We start from the raw sequence: 19,542 nt of genomic DNA, 5'->3' as shown, positions 1-19,542 counted from the left end.
CTCACAATACGGAAATAATTGAAAGGATTCCAAATCAAAGACACGTATTCCTTGATGGGATGGTGTGACAGCTGTAAATGACTGCACACTTTGAAGCCGAAAGCCTGATCAGTGCGTTCCCTTTTTAACACATGGGCTGTTTCAAATTTGTCTCACAAACAAACTTATGGGGAGTGAGTTGAGGAAAGAAAGAGGAAAGTAGTCAGCTGCCGAGCATTGTTTAAAATTTCTGAAAAAAAAATAATCAAAACAGTATAAAAGTTGGCCATTCTTCTTCTGCGGTATTTTGACCATTTTTGGGCCATTTCCCCACATAATTCTTGCAGTATTTTAGTAGAGGGATGGCACAATCCTGGTACTGTAATAACTAAGCGGTGGTGCCATTTTCATATTTGACATGTTGTAAGCATCTGGGTGAAATTTCAGCTCCTTAGTGTTCTCTGTCAATGCTTTCACTTAGACATTAGATGCCTTTGATGTACAGATCAATGGATTGGACAAAATACTGCGCAAGAGTTCAATGAAAATGTGTTGTTTGTTCTCAGTCAAATTTTCTGTCGGCTATTCAAATACTTGATACCTGCAGCCCTATGTATGTGTCTCTTTATGTATTTTTAGAAATAAATTAGATTGTGTTCAGTTGATAAAAAAAGAGTTTCCAGCTGTAATTTTAATGTAATATTTTTATCACCGTCAGAATCTAATATTGGTCCAAGCGTATCTACCGTACAAGAGGGTGTGCACATTTGTAAATCTCATTGTCTCCGTTGATTTTTTGGAGAGGGGAGGTAAAAAAAAAAAACTCAGTTTTACTGGCCAAAAAGATCATGTTAATAGTGTAAGACTTTTTAATCAAGTTCTGATTTTTTTTTCATCTCATATGACAAAAACCTGGTGCTATATAGAGACTGTTATATTATCCACTCCGATCATCGACTTCGACCCTTTCAAGCCTCACAATCACCCTCTTTGCCTCCTCTTGTTCTATTTTAGGGCTGAATGGGACACCGATGATGACTGCTTTTGTCTTTAAAAAAAAAATGTAATTCTTCCATGGCTTGATGTCGATGTCAAGGTCACTTTTCATGTCAAGGTCACTGTGGCGCCACGTTTCGACAAACGTCACTTCTTGATGACCTCCTCGTAGTTTGTGAGCCCCCTTAGGACGTCTGCTTCAAAACACGCACACACACAACTTCTATAGACACACACACAATGCTACACACTCTCTTGTCCCCAGCCCTGGTTGCCTAGGAGACAGCTGATGGGTTCCCCATCTCATAAAACAGCACCAATAAGGCCGCGTGACAGCCGGGATCAGATTCTACCGTTTGGGGTATGTGTCTCCCTCTAGCGGACTAATCAAGCAATAAACCCAGCTGTGATTCTGCCTAGTAACCCAATCTGCTGACTTCTCTTCTTGCACCACCCTCAATCTTTAAACAGATATAAATGAAGGCCCTAATGATGGAATATACTTTATTCCAAGTGACATATTCAGTATATGATATAGACTATTGTTAACTTTGAACAGCTTGGAGTAAAAACATAACACATATAGACATGCAGCCAGAAGCAGGAAGTTAAGGTGTGACTTGTGCTTAGACTTCTTAGAGCTATAGGTTGTATAGTTGGGTCTCACATCTGAACCTTGAGGGGTGCTAACGATTCACTTTCATTGATAAACTTTCAGGACATCGCCTGCTCAAGTCATTTTCAACCGATCGGGATCAGAGGTGGTCAGGGTTTTGAGAATTCAAAACCCAAAATGTTCTTTTCAAAAATATGTTCAATGCACCCCTCCTCGACTTAATGTGGCATTCTAATTAAAAATTGCAATTGCGGAATATGGAGTACAGTACAATTCATCCATTTTGCCATATGCAGTAGCCTGAAAACGACATCACAGTTGCTGAGGGAACAGACGATCACAGTTCACTATTTTTCTGAGCTAGGTCATGTGACATTAACCAGCGGTGACGTCATTTTCAGTTGCCAGCATGTCAGTTGCAGACAGGCCACGCCCTGAAATTGATATAAATGGATCATTTTAGCTGCTTAATTCATGTTAGATAAGTATCAAACTGGTAGTCATTTGCAATAATAAATACCTAGTGCTAAAAGTCAGATGGCTTTTATAGTAGTGTCAAATTATACTTTTATATTTTGTTTGATGGCCTACTACTGTATTAACACATGAGATATTGTCATGTCAGATGGTTTACTGTACTGTTTTGTTTGATGCTTCACTGTAGTTTCAAAGAATAATTCAGATTGAACAATCACAATTTCATTATAATGTACGGCTAAAAACAAGACTGGTGTTCATCCTGACAAACATTTGTTTTTTGGTCCCCTAATGGCCCCTGTATTAAACTGAAATTACTTTTCTAAGCACCCCATAAAAGTCAGAATATGCCCACGGTCACAACTAGACAATAATCCCTGCGCTATTTACGACACCACAAAAACCCTTGTGTGTTCACCTCTATGTCCTTCGCTGAAAGGAATATTTCAAACCAGCAGCGCCCCCGGTGGGCAGGAGGCCAAGGGTTAAAAATGCTAGCAGAGCAAAGTGGATTCATTTACACATTTGTTTTTTTCCAGATTAATGCAAGTTCAACCAAGGCCTGTGTAACATAAAAAAAAAAAAAAGTTAGCATCCTTGCTAGCATAAGCGCTAACGTTCGGGCTCGCTTGTTGGACATCCTTCTTCTTAAGATGTTCAAATAAACTATCTACAGACTGAACATGAGCAAACTCGTCCGTTGTACAATATTCTCCCTCATTCAAACAGTGATGAAGGCCAGGGTGGTCAGAAGGAGAAAAGTCCACGTACGCTATCTAGTAAAAGAAAGAAAGGGGGGGGGGGTTCTTGTGGAGATCTAAACAAAATAGCAAAAGGTCTTTGTAAACATTCTGTCATCTAAGCGTCGCACGCTGACTGGATGCTGCCATTGGGCTCGCCGAGCCCCGGCGGTTGCAGCGGAGCGCTGTCGTCGGTCATCTCGCCCACGATGAAAGTGGGCGTCTCTCCTTTGCCGTTGGCGGGGGCGCTCTCAGCCAGCGGTGCCTGTGGCTCCTTGGCGGTCTGCTGAGCGAGGGTGGGCTCCTCATCCAGCCGACTGGAGATGGACCAGTAGAGGTGAGCGTCCAGCCTGGCGGCGGCCAATGAGAGCTCTCGTGCCGAACAGGAGGGCGTGTCCACCTGGAGGGGGATGAGGGGGTACTAGTTAGCCCTATATCTGGTGGGGCCTCAGTTGGGCGAGCGTTAAGGGGCTAACTCTAATCCAAAGGAGTAAAATGGCAAATCAGGTATTATTGTACTGTACATTAGCCCACTTCATTAGGCAACTTCTCAAGTCGTCTGTGTTCACTCCCACAACAGCGCAAACAACTATTTCGACACTTCACATCATGACATCATCAATTTCACAGGTTGGTTGTCTGTGATAATATGGATAAAATGGCAAAATATGCTTCTACTACTAGTATTAACAATAATAAGAGTAATAAAAAGTAGTAATATCAATAACCTCGTGAGACCCAGCCGATTTGTTTGTGTCCACTAGAGTGGACATTAGATTTTTGACTTCATCTTTTGACTCAATGGAGCAGGCCCAACTAAGCTCTAGTGTGCTCAATAGAGCACTCAATCTCGGCCTTTCATAAAATTAAAATGATAACCAGGAGAGAGGTCACCTCAAAAGTGTGATGGAAAGCACCGTAGTCGATGTCGAAGAAGCCCTCGGCCAGAGACATCATGGGACTGAAGCGGTGTCCCCATTGCACTTCCTCCGCCAGGTAGGAGCTCCGAGCCTGGCAGGTCATGCCTAGCGTACAAAGCACACGTTACTCACAGCCGCTCTGGGCCCAAAGCCAAGAGAGAAGAATTTCAATGGCGCGCCCGTTGATGAATGATGAGCCTTTATTAGAAATAATCTCTGCAGCAGTTATGACAAAAAAGAAAAAAAAACACACACCGGAAGTTGCTGAGTAAGGAAATCAATAACCGTCTTTACCCCCGTAGCGTCATAGGATAGCTTCAAACGTTCATCATCCTCTTCGGGGGCCATCGTGCCGCAAAGCAATAATTTCAAGAGCTTTGCGAGGCCACATCTTTGATATCATCTTCATTTATGATGACCACGATGTTTTTTTTATTATGTATTTTAATATATCAGCACATGAAAGAACAATTAGAGCTATAAAGTGTTCGTTTTCGCACTTAAAACTGGCTTTTTTTTGCACATAGGGAATGGTCACGTGAGACTGAAAGCTTGATGCCAATTTTGTTCACAAAACTTCTTCAAATTTAGCTTTGTATTCAAAAGTATGTTTTTTATTTTTATTTTTTAAATTAGAGGACTTTGAAAAAAATTGGCATGATGCCAACCATTAAAAAAAAGGGGAACCTGCCCACCAATTTCAAGCATTTCAACACAAAATAGTGAGTCTTTTTTTTTCCTCAAAATGGGGACCCATTCCCATAAAAAAAAAAAAAAAAGTTGACGTTAATAGACAATAATGATGCTCCTTGGTAGTGCTTCTGTTGGTGTCCTTTTATGTCTCCAGCAGCCGGTGTTAATGATGATTTTGATCCAAGAGTGTGGCAGTTACTAGTATCAACTTTCATAGCAGGTATCGATAACTCGAAAAAAGACCCGATACCGATACTTGGCATTGCTGCGCCCCATTCCTGATTTTAATGGTGTTGTGCTGTCAAATCTGTTATGTGAGATTAAAAGCATAAATCACATCCATCTTTTGACTTTTTTCAGTTAATTTTGTGTAAGAGGTGAACATCGTGACGTCTCTACAAAATTTCATTTTTTTTTTTTTTCAAGATCTCACCTGTTGCCTCCACCATTCCCTCCAGGATGACCACAATCTCAAAGTCCTCCTTTTCCAGCTGCGCCTGCGACATATCCCAGAACGGCGAGCGGGCATCGATTTCGTGCGAGATTACCAATGGCGACACCAGGAAGAGACGGTCGTCACCAGTCTCAAAGCCCACACTTATGTCTGTCTGATCCAAGGGGATGAACTCGCCTTCAAAAGGGGACACAGAAGGTAGAAGCTCCAAATGCACAGCCGGCTATCGTCTCATAATAAGCATGAATGGATGTTGTGTCTGTTTTGTCTCAGCAGGACAAGAAAGTTCATTTCATCCCATCCAAAGTCGTGATGTCTTCTACTGATCACATTAGGACTTAGTAGAGTAGTGCCAATGAGTCACATGACATATACCAAAAAACTACAACTACAGTGGACACAAATGAGGCAGATATAAAAAAAAAACAACAGAAGCCTCACCCTCTTGCGTCTGCTTGGACTTGATGAGCTTGGCGCGCATGTTGGCGCCCACGATGTGCGAACTGCGCAGGTCGCCCACCCGGAACATCAGGCACAGCTTGTCGTCCCGCAAGGAGATGACGGCGTGCTTTGAGAACACCAAAGTCTCGGCCCGCTTGTTGGGCTGCGATATCTTCACGAACATGCAGCCCACCTACGCCGAAACCGAGGAAAAAGCGCGACACATTCTTTGTTTTCGTTACCTGGTCCAGTCACAAGTAGGAGCTTGTTACTAGGCAGATTTCAAATTGAGAAGACGGGGTTACCATGAAGGCGTTGACCATGGAGCCCAGGATTGCCTGGAGCAGCAGCAGCATGGTGCCCACGGGGCACTGGTCGGTGATGACACGGTGGCCGTAGCCAATGGTGGTCTCCGTCTCGATGGAGAAGAGAAAGGCCGAAATGAAGCCGTTGACGTTGTTGACGCACGGTGTCCACGTCTCATCTTCCAGGTGGTCCAGGTCGCCCCTGAAGATGATGGTGGCGGGGAAAAAAGATTGTACAGGTAATGTGAAGGGCTTTCGTGGTGATAGCACACGAGCTTTTTGTGTTAGTCTTGGTTGCTTCGAGTTTCGCATACCCTCTTATGGTGTCCCACAGGGTTCAATTTTAGGGCCCTTGATGTTTTCATTGAACTTGCTGCTTTTGGGTTCCATCTTAACCCTTGAGCAGTATTTCGCCCAATCCTTTGATATTTATATCAGCATTCCACATCATATGGAAAGCATTGAAAGAAGACTCTAGGGGGTTGAAATTTCACCCAAATGGTGACAGCGTGTCAAAATGCAACATGGCACAACCACTTAGTTATAACACTCCAAGTGTGGAGTGCAATTCCTTGGTTAAATTACTGCCAAAATGGAAGAACGTGGAAGAAAATGTCCCAAAAATGGTCAAACAATTAACATGGTTTAAAAAAAAAAAAAGAGTAACATTTCCTTCAACTGCTATTCAAAGGATCGCCAGATCTTTCTAAATCAGGCCCTACCTGCCAATCGTCTCCGTTATACTAAATCAACCAAATGTTGTGAAAAACTGTTTCATAATAAACAAGTCATGTAGAAAATGAACAGCCTTTCCATGCTTTTATTTTGAAGTTCCTCCTGGAAGAGTGGCCATGGCAATTGTCAACTTGATAATATTTTCTTCCCAAAGCAGCTCCCGATGTAAATGCCCTGGTATTTAGCTATTGTTTTTTTCTCAACTTTTCTTAATCTTGGGTTTTTTGGCTGCCATTTTCCCCCCAGTGTAGTGTCTAAAGTAATTGATTACCTTGGTACTTAATTACATAAATAATTAGTACTTAATTATTTAAAGTAATCTAATACTTTGGTGCCTAATTTCCTAAAGTAACCCATTAATTTAGTACTTAATTCATTTGAGGCCAGATTTCTTCAGACACCGCTTTAGCAGCAGAGGATTGAATGTCTGGACTCATTAAAGAGAAAACTGTAATTTTATATTTGGGATTGAAAGATGATGTTTATTTATACCTGTACTTCTCAAATAACGAGGAAAAAGCCTTGTTTTTTTCCATGTGAAGTGTATTTGCAATAAAATTAATATTAGCTATTTTTTTTCCTGGGACTTTGTTGCACTTTGTTTTTTTTTTTTCAGTTTTAGACTAGCATATACTTACCAGTACAAGTGCTGTAAAAGTATTTAACAGTTGCTAAAACTTGACTTATATGACTTTTTTTTTGTTTTCTTTTGTTTATTTTTATAGATAATACTCGGCAAGTGGTGGAGAGCACAAAAGGTTTTCTCTTTACAAGGAGCGGCTTTGTAAAACATAATTTAGAAGCACTGATTTATACACTCGTGTCTTTTCTATGAAGCGGCACCGGTGAGCGAAGAAGTGCCGAAGTAGCAAGAATTCCAGCGCGGCTGGCGTTAGCCCTCCATTGATATGATAAGGTCAGGATTTTTACGAGGAGAGCCCCTTAGCTAATTAGCTAGCTTCAAGAAGTGACACGTGGCCGTAATGCCACAACTGCTTAGTCATCATCTTTTCTTTCTTTTTTTCTTTTCTGCCTTGGCAGCAGAAAGGCCTCAGAGCCTCGTCGCCGAGCGCTTGAGAAGAGGTGGCGCGGCCCCCGTGCTCGCTTAATTAAAAGATGCGCTTGTATTGTATTGACGTTCCGCCAAGGAGCGGATTGGGCGCTCCATTAGTCGTGTCTGGCCATAAATAATACGGAGTACGGCGAGTAAAAAGCCAGCTTCGCGCCATGTATGCCGTCGCTAATGTTGGCTAAATAATTACCTAATTGTCTTGAAGACAAATAGTGCGTCAATTAGCATTTTGAGCATCGCAGCAGAAAATAAAACGTCATAAATATTGTTGATAAGGTGTCATATGTAAATGGGGTATTAACTGAGCTATCGCTTTGTCCGCAGTTAGCTAATTGAAATGGTCAAAATATTGGGAACGCCTTACTGATGCATTGCAGATGGACGTTACAAATGAATTTACCACAGAAATTCCTGGATAATTTATAATAAAGAAATTATAGTCTTTTCTTAATCTCAATGCAAACTTTTTTCCATTGTAACAGTTTTATTTTAAATACAAAAATTTTGATTTTTGAAATCTTTGATTTTTAAACTAGGTGTATGGATAGCAAAAACTCATTTTAATTGTAGTTTTAATTGTCATTTTAAAAGTAATGATGATAAATATTTATTTTGACATACATTTTTCATTTTAAAAAAAGATTTTTGTCTTAATTTTAATATTGTAGTTTTGGTTTTGGTGCAGCTCTTTGGCACAGTGGTTAGCACGTCTGCCTGCCTCACAGTTCAGGAACCCGAGTTCAAATCCACCTGGCTCTGTCCTTCCTGTGTGGAGTTTGCATGTTCTCCCCAAGCCCGCGGGGGTTCTCTCTGGGCATGGCAGGTCTAATGGACTAAACTGTCTTTAAATATGATTGGTTGGGTGAATGGTTGCTTGTCCTTGTGTGCCCTGTGATTGGCTGGCAACCAGTTCAGGATTCCCCTCACCTACTGGCCGAAGTCAGCTGAGATAGGCACCAGCAAGCCTGCAACCCTTGAGATGATAAGTGTTTCTAGACCCTAAGCTGAAAAATAATTAGGATTTTACACCAAAATTTAAAATAAACAAAATAAACATGAGCAAAGATGCCAATGAAATGAAGGCGTCAAGGAGGCAACACTGACCTGCAATAAGCGATGAGGTACCAGATGGCGCCAAAGAAGAGCCACGTGACGGCGTAGGCCATAACGAAAACAAAGAGCGAGCAACGCCAGTTGAGGTCCACCAGCGTGGTGAAGATGTCGGTCAGGTAGCGGTACGTCTCACGCATGTTGCCGTGCTGCACGTTGCAGCGGCCGTTCTTCTCCACGTAGCGCTGCCTCTTGCGCCGTGCCCGAGCTGCAACACGGACACCACGGCTCACTAGTGCCACCATAAAACTTTTAAAAAATTCAAGGGAGGTGATTTCGTTTTCAGTTGTCAGCAAGTGGAAAAATGTATCGCCATGCACATCCAGGTAAAACTTGACAAAATAAAACCATACTACATTTTGTCAATATAATAGTCAATATATACTTAGTATAATAAAACATATAATATAACATTGTCTAATATATAGCCAATGTAACACAATTTTGCGGTAAATTGATCCATATGACAATTCTTTTGCTCTTTTTTTTTTTAAAGAAATATGTTCTTTCCACAGTTTAACTTATTCAAATCTCACATACCCTTCAGGAACCCCCATGGGTTCACGTACCCCCATGTGTGAACCGTGTGTATAATATTGTTTAAATTAAAGTTTTAAAATGCACAATTCAAATGTGTACTCTGTTGGAAATACTGATGCCTTGATAATAAGCATGAATAGCTATAAACAAGTAATCTCCACAAGGTCAGAATTACACCAAATGTTTCAGTCTGCAACATGTCGAAATAACTGACAAAATGGGTGTACGTGAGATTTTTACAGTGTTTCTGAGGGTGTCAGCAACTTTCATTTAATGTTTTTTTTAAGGTGGGAAAAGTCACCCTTTCAAATAAAGAGCAAACAAATTGGAACATGAATCAAATTCATAGCTAACTTGTGTGACAATGAGTCCTTTGAAAAATGTTGCATGCATTAAGTATTTGTTTTTGTTTTATAAAGTGTCCTAGTATCAAAAGTGAAAGATTTTGTTACACGATTTACCAATTGGAATTGCAGAACAAAATACATCCAGAGACACTACTGCTGACATATCACTTGGTTTTGAAGTATTTTTTGTTTCATCCTAAAATTTTTTGCACTGTGCAGGCCTGGGCACGCTACGGCCTGTTGGCCAGATGCATTAATCTTTTTATCCGACTCTCAGATTTACGGATAGCCAAATTAACAGTGCTTTTGTTTTGTTAATTTCTTCTGAAATATACCACTTTTTTTTTTTATTACGAGGTGGATTATCAAAACACTCCATCCATCTGCTCCTGAGCTGGCCCTTTTGTCAAATTTTAGAAACATTTTTGGCCCACGCTTTAAAAAGTTTACCCACCCCTGGGTTAGAGGGTACTTGGTTGTAAAAAAATCTCAGAGGTATACCATTTAAAAATTTTGAGAACCACTTTAATAGATGGTTGATGCAAAATTTCCAGGATTTTACGATTTCATGGGTGTGATAGGAGGGGAAAGTGAAGAAAAAGTTCTGACATTCGCAAACTCACCCCACCCGAATCGTCCCCTCTCCTTCTCCTGCCCTTGGGTTTTCTTCCTGGTCTGATTGACCGTGGCCTCCCGCTCCGCCATCTTGGATTGGAAGGACCTGTTGGCTTTGGGCGCCTGGGTGGTGACGACGTGGCCCAGCTCCTCTGAGACGTTGAAGACGCCGCTTCCGTCGGCGGGCGGCATCGGGGCCTCGCTCAGAGCCTCCTGCTCTCCTTCCAGCTTGTGGTCCACGGGCAGCGAGAGCGAGTCGGGACGCGGGGGCAGGACCGAGTTCTCCACAGCCATGACTTGCGTGTTTGTGCGATTGTGTTATTAAAACGTCACTTTGGCGGCGCTCTGTCCACTGGATGTTTGTTGTACTACCATTTGTCTGCTGAAACATGAGAAGGAAAACATGCAACTCGCCTATTGTACTGTCACAATGACTGTTTTTTTTTTTTTTTTCATGTCAAAACAAATACTATGGTACCTCAATTTATGAAATAGTTAGTCCCGGGAATCATTTCGTAACGTTTTTTTTTAAAGTACAGGCATTTTTTACATGTAAATTGCCTAATATGCTCGAAAGCCTTTGAATTAATAATACATATCGTAGTAGTTGACAATATGAATTCAGTTCATTTGTTTGCCTTGAGATGGTGCCGCCGTATTGGTGGTGCATGCAGAGAACTTTGTTTAGATTGTTTTATTTGTACCATTTTGTTTAACGTTTTCAGTTATCTAGGCGTAATTTACAAATCCACAGGAGCAATAATATTTATTTTTGGATCATTTTGAGCATGTAAGTTAACTTAAGTTTAGTTTAAGGTCATGCAAAATACTTCCTGTGTTATGGTGTTCAGCCCTCTCGCTAACATGCAGTCAGACGTGACTCCACGCTAGTTAACTAGCCATTCAAGAATAAGTGTTCGCTGGATTGTTTACAACAGCCCAAAGTGTTATGTATGTGTTTTTAATAGAATAGGTACGTTAGCCATAGCTAATGTCAATTTGATGTTTGTTAGTTCTACGGTGTGAACTGCATTTCCAACATTGATCAAATCAAACAACATTTCATCCAAGCCAAAATTATTTATGCTGCTTTGGGGTACTTGGCTTAAAAAAAACTATTTCATTGGGGTTACATCATTGATCTGGCTAACCTACCCCAACCTGTTTTCAAGGTTCAAGAGTTTTATTGTCATATGCATAGTAATACTACACAGGGGAATTCTTAATCTGTTCGCTTCTGTTCACTTCCTCGAACAGATGACATTCCACAACTGAGCAAATAATAAAGTAGGCAATAAAACAACAACAAAAAAAACAGAGCAATAAGGGCAAAAATAATGAACCACTAATAAATGAATAAATATTATGGAGTAGATTGAGTGGAAGAAACTGCATACATATGTGGATGATGGTGCAGAATATCATGTAGTGCAAAATATTATGTATTTAGTAGCTTTCCTGCACTGTGCAGGATTTGTAAGGTGCATGTGTGCGTGCGGTAAAGTGACTGGTGGTGATGGTTTTGATAATCTATAGTAATTCTTAGCCTCCCAGTGTTTTTTTTGTAGCTCTTTTTTTTAATCAAGATCAAAGCCCCAATTTGGGTCGAAATTGACAACAGGAAACACTGGAGTAGAACTTGGTAAAGCCAAGTAATTCTGTGACGGACACTTTTTGATTTTGAAACTCACTCAAAAGCCATGCATATCAAATAACATGTAGAAATAAAAATCATATTGATCTTTATTTCAACCCTATTTTTGAAAGCACATTTGTTACTGTAGTAATCTGAAAGAAATTAATATGAATCAAACAGCATTACTTTGTTTTTAAACTTGGGTTTGTTTGATCTTTTTTTTTCTTCTATTTACTTTGCAGTTCGTGTGGAATACTTTTTAATCAAGCAATCCTTCCAACCGCATTAGCGATACACTATAACTATTGGAGAGCACATGAAACCAGAGTGAATTGTAACATTTGGTTGACATCTGAGCCATACTTAACGTATTATTATAATTACTATTATACAGTATTTGTGGGATGCATTTGCACTACGCATTGTTATGAGTAATATGTGCATGTTTTGTACAGCAGCTGGAGGAGTTGTGTATGTGTGTGTGTGCGTGCGTGCGTGAGCGTGTGTGTGTGTGCGTGTTATTTTCAATGTGCAGCCAGGTGTCTTACATAATGCACAGAACGGGGCCTGCCGTTTATAAATGATATCTGATTGTTATTATTACTCATAACAACGATCCCATTTGCACAATATAAATGATTTATATTGGTGAGCGTCCATTGTGAGACTGGCGGAGAGAATGATAATGACGCACGATCACAAATTGGCCGCAATTTGTGAATATGGTTTTATGTAGACACGCAGCGATGTACATTTGCTCATCACAGTGGTTGCGTATTAAAATAATAAAACATCTCACCTGCTTAGTCTGACCTCGTTTGCAAAAGAAGATGGATTTTCGTCGTTTGAGACGCTTGTTCGACACGTCGGTCCATATTCGGTATCGATCCGGATGGCTCCCCCAGGACCGAGAGGACAAAAGAAGAGCTCTTAACCCTGAAAATGGACCTTTAACGTCGGCTTTTCCGAAGCTAGCGGCTCGCTGTGGCTGTGAGGTGGAGGAGTCTTCCGCCGTGCTTGGATGCGATGAATGGAGGCGGTCAGGTGTCGTCAGCCCAGCCCCTCACGTTGAATTTTGGTGAATTACGCTGAAATTACAACTTTTGTCATTATTTCTTTCGAATTCAACGTTTTAACGACGGGCTCGCGCATTCAAGTTTTAAAACATACAATTTTAAAAAATAAACATTCGTACAAAGTTAGGGTATTCCATAACAACATCAAAAAACACCGATATGAGCCAACCAGGAGACAGTAAACTGGTTACAAAATTATATTTATACACCAAATTAAAACATTTTGCTAACATATTTGTTCTTGTGATACGCCTTCCTAATCGCACGATGGCGGTATGACATTAACATCGCTAAACACTCAAGTGAGAGACGAAGAAGTCGTCAATTTCCTTTTTTACAATATGTCGGTGTTCGGGCCGGTTGTGAAGGTTCATCCCGTCGTCCTCGCCTCAATTTGCGACTCGTACGAGCGACGGAATGAGGGAGCGAGTCGCGTGATTGGCACCCTATTGGGTAAGAATACATTTTATGGCTAAGTAGTCCACTTCATCTCTTCGTTGTGTCGTGGAGCGTTAGCCGGTGTTAGCATGTCTGCTGCTAACGCATGCGTGCTACCTACTCTCAGCCAGCACATCACTTGAATCAAGTAACTATTAACATTCCTCTCAAATACTCGTAAAACTTTATTTTGTGAGATGAGGTTATGTTGGAAGATTAATTTGGATTGTAACATACCCAATGTGTGTAAAATGTGAGTTGTAGTTGCATGGAGGGTGACAAGCTAGCTGGAATGTTTTCGTGTTTTTAAACGTGTTGTCCCTCTTCAGGTACCATCGACAAGCATTCAATAGAAGTGACCAACTGCTTCTCCGTGCCCCATAATGAGTCCGAAGACGAGGTGCGTTTTTTAAGTCTCTTTACACTTTATTGTTGACATTGCATTAACAGTACAGTACTCCCATTGATTAGAACTTGACAAATTGGTTTTAAAAGTAGATTTTGAGGGTACCTTATATCTATGGAAGTGGTTCTTAAACTTGTTAGACGTACTGAACCCCGTTTTCAAAAGATAATACTTTGAATTTTTACAGCTTATAGTGTTTTGGAGACCATTTGAATTTGAAGGTGTTTCCGAACCTTTGATCAATACTGGATATCAAACGTTATTATTTTTTGCTTTTTATATATTTTTTATCATGTGACTCATGTTCCTTATCTTCAGGTTGCCGTGGACATGGAGTTTGCCAAGAACATGTACGAACTCCACAAGCGGGTGTCACCCACTGAGGTCATCATCGGCTGGTACGCCACCGGCTTTGACATCACCGAGCACTCTGTTCTCATCCACGAGTACTACAGCCGTGAGGCCACCAACCCAATCCACCTGACAGTCGACACGGCCCTGCAAAGCGGCAAGATGAACATCCGCGCCTACGTCAGGTCTATCCCGCCATCTTTTTTTCCCCATATTAATTTTGTGCGACTGATCGATCGCTAACATGTCATTTCTCACGCAGTGCGCAGATGGGCGTGCCCGGGAAGACGGTCGGCGTGATGTTTACACCGCTTACAGTCAAATACATCTTCTACGACACGGAAAGGATAGGCGGTAAGGAAGGGGGCGTTCTTGAATATTCCATTAAGCAATGTGGAGCAAGTGACAGGGTAAAGTAACTTTTTGTCTTTTTCCAGTATTGACTATAATGTATACGCAATATTTATACACAAAATTTCCCCCCAAAATAGTCCCAATAAGGCATAGTCTTAAAATTTCATGAAATTATTGGCAAGTTTCTTCCACTTTATACGTTATAATTCATAACATTTCTGCAAGATGAGTACCTTTGCTGGGTTCTGTATAAAAGTTGAAGGATTGCGCTGCTTGGTGAATACGTGACTAGTGTCTCATCTGCAGACTGCTACTTTTTATTTACATACATCTTTTCACTGTTTAGTTAATAAAGAGTATAATTTGCAGGGTTTTTGTGCTTATACATTGTTAATGTCATTTTGAAGTGGACCTTCTGCAGAGGACCCGCCTTACCCCCAGTCGCACCAAGGGTCTGACGTCTGACCTCTCCCAGGTGGCGGGCTCGGCTGCCCGCGTCCAGGACATGCTGACCACCGTGCTGGCCTATATTGAAGACGTGCTGGTGAGTCAACTCCTGCATTTCGCTGTTTCGCAAAGTTGACACAGGCTAAATTCCGAATCACTCCCAATCTCAGACGTAGACTATGTTCCGAATCTCGTATATATGTATGTATGTGTGTGTGTAGGTATGTATAGTCAGTAATTATAAAGTAATTGAACATGGTAGCACAGTCTAAAGGGATTTGGGAGTTAATCACATCTTCGGCAGACAAGCAATATGAAATTTGAAGGGGACAAATCAAATCAGGACAAAGCAGACATACTTCCTGGAAATGCGTATTTGCCAGCATTCCGCTAAACGTGAGTGCTTGATCCACCTCAGTCTGGCAAGGTGACGGCAGACAACAGCGTGGGCCGCTTCCTGATGGATCTGGTCAACAAGGTGCCCACCATCTCAGCCGAGGACTTTGAGAATATGATCAACTCCAACATCAACGTACGTCTGCTCTTGTTTTTACTGATGATTTATGAATCGAGGTCAAATCAAAACTTCAAGTAACGACATGTTTTCTTGCAGGACCTTCTGATGGTGACCTACCTGTCCAACCTCACCCAAGCACAGATCGCCCTTAACGAAAAGCTGGTGCTGCTCTGAAGCGCTAATTATTTTTTGTGCATGAGTTTGTTTTCTCCCCAGATGAATAAAAGCAAAATATTCCCAAAGTCCATTTCAGCTTGAAGCATCAGTGGTGTCATTCGCTCAATAATTTGACATGACCGGCATGGGTTTTTTGTTTTTGTTTTTGTAGGGCCCATCACAGTTGGCGGTAAAAAAATAAAAAGCATATTTAGCAATTATCACAAAATGAAAACGCCGTTTAAAAACAAAAACAGTTCTGCATCCAGCAGGTTATTAAGTTAGTAATGTTGAATAAATCACACAATGGCTAGCCAGCAAATCATTTTGAATGTTTAATGCTGTAACGAACAGTAAATGTTTCTTTTCAAATTTAGAGCAAATTAAGGGGAAGGTGACAACTCATTGTTAAATTGTGACGCCTTTTGTTTTATTTGGATTTGCTTTGTCAATAATCATGTACATTTTCCAGCAGATTCGAATGAAATAGATGATCTTCTAGACTTGCTGAATGAAACACATCTCAAGATACCACGACAAGTGTAGTTCCAAAGTTTTACCAAAACAGACGAGGATCTCACAGTGGAACATCACTGTGGAAAAAATTGAAAACCATTGGGATAGGCAGTACTGCATGAAACAAACTTTCAGAGTAAGGCTCTGGCCTGGGACCACTTCAAAATGTTTATATTCCCTGGATAAATAGACTTTCAAATTGTCCAGTCTGAGTTACATTGGTACAAAAAAAAAACAGGCATGAACGAGAGCATCCCGTTTTTTGTTGTTGTTTTTGGGAAGCTGCTGGTGTCTTCCTGCAATGGCGACCCCGTTAGCCTTTCTTCGAAGATTCGACACCGGGTTCGGCCTTATTGCTTGGTTTCAAAATCTTCTCCGCGGCGGCGTAGCTGTTCACGGCCCCGTCGTAGAGGGTGTCCCCGACGGACCTGGCGATCATCGCCGCCCGGTCCGGGTAGTAGAGCGAAGCGCTGGTGATCATTAAGCCCGCCGGGTAGATGACCCTCTTGACCCGCGAGCGTTTGGCTAGAAGCAAGCCCAGCACGCCGGTACCGGCGATGATACCAGCCCGCGCGTAGAAGTTCCCAGGTGGGTTTTTGAGGAATGCCCAGATGTCGTCCCTCAGCCGCACCGCGCTTTGGACTTTAGGTTCGATGCGGTTGTCGTAGGTGGTCCAACACCAAACAGTGAACGGTTCCGCTAACTTCCGCAAGGTGGCGGCATACTTCTCAAGCTGCCCGGCTTTGGGCTCCTCGGTAGCGGCTTGTTCTTGTCGCGGCGAGGCGTACACAGAAAGTGCGTCCAGGTTCAGCTTAACAGGTGTGGCCTCGTTTTTGTCGGTCGCCGTGGCGTAGACTGTGGCCGGCCACAAACAGAAGGTTCCGGCCATGAGTCTACCTGTCACCTTCAACATGATCCCTGATCGCCATGCGGAGTTAGTACGGCGAGTCGGGAGGGACATCCTTCCTTAAGGCGAAAACTCGAACAACAACAAATCACTTCGCTTAGTAGTGTGGATTGCACCCCGAAGCACGTTCTTGCAAATATCGCGTTGGATATTCGAAGATATATAGGTATTAGTTGTTGCAACACGATTTTCCATCTCAGTTGGTGGGTGCAATGTCGCTTTAAACGTCACTTTATGCATCGACGAAGTGTAGCGCGCGTTCCGGTGACGTCATTTTTGTACCATGGCAACGACGTCTCCTGGATACAACCATGAAGCGACACTTTCACAACTCAACTTTCTGCATTGAAGAGGAAAGGTCGCAGTCGTACAATACTTCTTTCAATTAAAAATGGAATATCTTGATGTTTCATCCTATCAGAATATTAAGGCGCTATCTGCCTTGCTTTCCGAGCCACAAGAAGAGGAAGATGATGATTATCAAGTAAGTGAGTAAATTTTCCAATGTCAGTGATTTTAATTTTTCTTCTTTCCCTGATGCGTTGTCATTTTTTTCTCACTCAAAACCTCTCTAGGATGTGTCTCCTTATGCCAAGATGGGCCCTGGACATATAGGCCCCCCAGCCAAAAAAGAGAAAAAGGGTAACATACTTTTGGTGTAGAAATAAACAAATGTTGCTCAGAATATTTATTATTTTTATGTTCATTTTAGTGCCGTCAGTATATGCGAAGAAGAACAGCAAAGATGTGTGGAGCGAAGAGGAGGTGGCTGAGGGCCCTCAATATGATGATGTCACCGACCCAAGGCCGCAGCCTGAGTACATTCACATAGCAACACATGCATATGCAGAATTCATGTTTTCCTGCTAAAATAAACATCTCCTGTTTTAGCCATAAAACAAGACCTGATTTTTTTTCTCTCTCTGTGGTTGTGTACAGATATGAAATCATCCTCAAGCAAAATGTAGGTACAGAGGATCTCTTTTTGGGCCTTAGCAGAAAGGACCCTTCTTCCATGTGCTGTGAAGCAATGCTGGTAAGAACATCTAGAGAACATTTATATCATTTATATTATATTTTATACCCTCTAAAACAGTTGGATTAAAAATCAACCAATTGTGGGTCAGATAAAGAACAACGCAATATTTGGGTCTATTCGACCCAGCTTTCTTGGTTGTTTTACACCACCAAAATGGGTGATTTTGTACAAGACAACCTTAAGAATTGGGATGTTTTGTGTTAAACAATCCAGCAAATTGGGTTAAATTTGGGCCCAACTTTTTTTTTAATGCATTTGCCACACAACAGTCCCCCAAAAATTCATGATAAACATATGTACAATTAGGTGAAAATCAAACTCCCAGACAGTAAATCGACGGACGTGACTCTGGATGTGAAAGAAAAGTTTCTTGATCTTCGGACACCAAAATAGTAAGAAAACTATCTTTACCTTTTGTTACGGCTTATAACACAACAAAAAGTCTCACGTCTCACTTTGGGCTATATTAAACATTACTTTCCCAGCAACCATGCCATGTATTTTCTGTTACTGTGAACAAAACGGAATTATCTTGAGAAAAATGCGGTCTCTGTTTTTTTGTTTAACCCGTACGTCTAATGTCTGAATATTACAGTAGACTGGGCCTACACCTCCCGCATCCGGTCCACCACCAGGAGGGTAAGGCTCAGTTTTTTAGTGAAAGGGAGGAGCTAGAGGTAACGCTAGTGATGAATCGACCACTGGACGCCATCAATATGCAGTGAAACTCAGCGGCCTTCAAGAATGCACCTGGACCACGCCGCATCGGATGTTTCTATGCCATTTGACTGCCAGCTAATGCTAGACTGCAGTGTGCTCCATTAAAGTTTAATGAATGGGAAATTGTTGTTTTAATTTACACTTCAATGCCTGTTTTTGCAGACATAATCTTGCGCAAGTGGAATTTTATAAGGCAACGTTTTTACTTGATCATTTGATTTACGTTTATAGTTTTTTTTTTGTGTGTGTGTGGGGGGGTACTTTTTCCTTCCCAACCACCTTATTTTCCAACCCTTGCCTCGATTTCCTTCTTTTCCACTTTTTGTTCGACCCCAGGAAGACCAGCTTGATGCTTTGGCACTAGCTAATGGAGCTCTTTAATAAAATCAAAGCCTCAAACCTCCTTTTATCCATTTCCTTTATCTTTGTTTGAACCAACTCTTTTTTTAACTAGTTATTTTTCATCATTCGCAATTTCTGTAAATCTGACTGCAACATATACTAAATGCTGGGCTACATTGCAGCATATATATATATATATATATATATATATATATATATATATATATATATATATATATATATATATATATATATATATATATATATATATATATATATATATATATATATATATATATATATATATGTGTGTGTGTGTGTGTGTGTGTGTGTGTGTGTGTGTGTGTGTGTGTGCGTGTGTGCGTGTGTGCGTGTGTGTGTACATTACCCAATAAAATACGTATCTCCATTCTTTCTCCATCAGACAAACGCTTTATTGGACCCACGTGTTGGGCAAACGCTGTAAGAAAAGGTTATATATAAATGAACAAAAACAAAACAAAAAAAAAGCACTTTGCAGATTTTTTTTACTTTGGTCTGCTCATTTTTTTCAAAAATTAGACGTTTGGATTTGTAGTTCCTTATTACTTTCCCAGC

General features: G+C 41.2%; 4 protein-coding genes across 5 annotated transcripts; 2 read left to right on the top strand and 2 right to left on the bottom strand.

The window, feature by feature from the left end:
- Positions 1-1,465: 1,465 nt before the first annotated feature.
- Positions 1,466-12,725, bottom strand: kcnj9 (potassium inwardly rectifying channel subfamily J member 9). Of its 2 annotated transcripts, none has more exons than XM_088429157.1 (8): positions 12,476-12,725; positions 10,049-10,422; positions 8,533-8,746; positions 5,622-5,823; positions 5,317-5,509; positions 4,855-5,052; positions 3,703-3,833; positions 1,466-3,208 (listed from the first exon to the last, which is right to left on the bottom strand). In XM_088429157.1, exons 2-8 carry the CDS (start codon positions 10,332-10,334, stop codon positions 2,927-2,929), a joined length of 1,506 nt encoding a protein of 501 aa, XP_088285283.1. In that variant the 5' UTR covers positions 10,335-10,422; positions 12,476-12,725; the 3' UTR covers positions 1,466-2,926. The 2 variants fall into 2 exon arrangements, with proteins under 2 accessions (XP_088285283.1, XP_088285284.1); XM_088429158.1 differs by having other exon boundaries at positions 10,049-10,419.
- A 343-nt stretch (positions 12,726-13,068) lies between these two features.
- Positions 13,069-15,512, top strand: eif3f (eukaryotic translation initiation factor 3, subunit F). The gene is made up of 7 exons (XM_088430300.1): positions 13,069-13,205; positions 13,520-13,590; positions 13,915-14,132; positions 14,210-14,301; positions 14,709-14,845; positions 15,167-15,280; positions 15,362-15,512. Exons 1-7 carry the CDS (start codon positions 13,094-13,096, stop codon positions 15,437-15,439), a joined length of 822 nt encoding a protein of 273 aa, XP_088286426.1. The 5' UTR covers positions 13,069-13,093; the 3' UTR covers positions 15,440-15,512.
- A 231-nt stretch (positions 15,513-15,743) lies between these two features.
- On the bottom strand, positions 15,744-17,073 carry LOC148414696 (MICOS complex subunit MIC26-like). The gene has a single exon (XM_088430298.1). It carries the CDS (start codon positions 16,896-16,898, stop codon positions 16,251-16,253), a length of 648 nt encoding a protein of 215 aa, XP_088286424.1. The 5' UTR covers positions 16,899-17,073; the 3' UTR covers positions 15,744-16,250.
- Positions 16,677-18,988, top strand: dnaaf6 (dynein axonemal assembly factor 6). The gene is made up of 6 exons (XM_088430299.1): positions 16,677-17,328; positions 17,420-17,486; positions 17,557-17,662; positions 17,784-17,880; positions 18,190-18,275; positions 18,479-18,988. Exons 1-6 carry the CDS (start codon positions 17,236-17,238, stop codon positions 18,606-18,608), a joined length of 579 nt encoding a protein of 192 aa, XP_088286425.1. The 5' UTR covers positions 16,677-17,235; the 3' UTR covers positions 18,609-18,988.
- Positions 18,989-19,542: the final 554 nt, after the last annotated feature.

The sequence above is a fragment of the Hippichthys cyanospilos genome, chromosome 12, assembly GCF_059441005.1.
Source record: "Hippichthys cyanospilos isolate Australia breed blue-spotted pipefish chromosome 12, RoL_Hcya_1.0, whole genome shotgun sequence".
NCBI lineage: Eukaryota > Metazoa > Chordata > Actinopteri > Syngnathiformes > Syngnathidae > Hippichthys > Hippichthys cyanospilos.
Note: the sequence above shows the minus strand (reverse complement) of the source record. Positions and strands in the feature narration are given on the sequence as shown.

What these genes read in the sequence shown, in the direction of transcription:
- eif3f (XM_088430300.1), top strand. Translation starts at nt 13,094, where the DNA reads ATGTCGGTGTTCGGGCCGGTTGTGAAGGTTCATCCCGTCGTCCTCGCC. An exon ending in CGACACGGAAAGGATAGGCG is followed by an intron (nt 14,302 to 14,708) that starts GTAAGGAAGGGG and finishes GTCATTTTGAAG; the next exon opens with TGGACCTTCTGCAGAGGACC. An exon ending in TGATCAACTCCAACATCAAC is followed by an intron (nt 15,281 to 15,361) that starts GTACGTCTGCTC and finishes GTTTTCTTGCAG; the next exon opens with GACCTTCTGATGGTGACCTA.
- LOC148414696 (XM_088430298.1), bottom strand. Translation starts at nt 16,898, where the DNA reads ATGTCCCTCCCGACTCGCCGTACTAACTCCGCATGGCGATCAGGGATC.
- kcnj9 (XM_088429157.1), bottom strand. Translation starts at nt 10,334, where the DNA reads ATGGCTGTGGAGAACTCGGTCCTGCCCCCGCGTCCCGACTCGCTCTCG. An exon ending in GGGAATGGTGGAGGCAACAG is followed by an intron (nt 3,834 to 4,854) that starts GTGAGATCTTGA and finishes TTTGTACGCTAG; the next exon opens with GCATGACCTGCCAGGCTCGG. An exon ending in CTTTCCATCACACTTTTGAG is followed by an intron (nt 3,209 to 3,702) that starts GTGACCTCTCTC and finishes ATCCCCCTCCAG; the next exon opens with GTGGACACGCCCTCCTGTTC.
- dnaaf6 (XM_088430299.1), top strand. Translation starts at nt 17,236, where the DNA reads ATGGAATATCTTGATGTTTCATCCTATCAGAATATTAAGGCGCTATCT. An exon ending in AGCCAAAAAAGAGAAAAAGG is followed by an intron (nt 17,487 to 17,556) that starts GTAACATACTTT and finishes TGTTCATTTTAG; the next exon opens with TGCCGTCAGTATATGCGAAG. An exon ending in GACCCAAGGCCGCAGCCTGA is followed by an intron (nt 17,663 to 17,783) that starts GTACATTCACAT and finishes GGTTGTGTACAG; the next exon opens with ATATGAAATCATCCTCAAGC.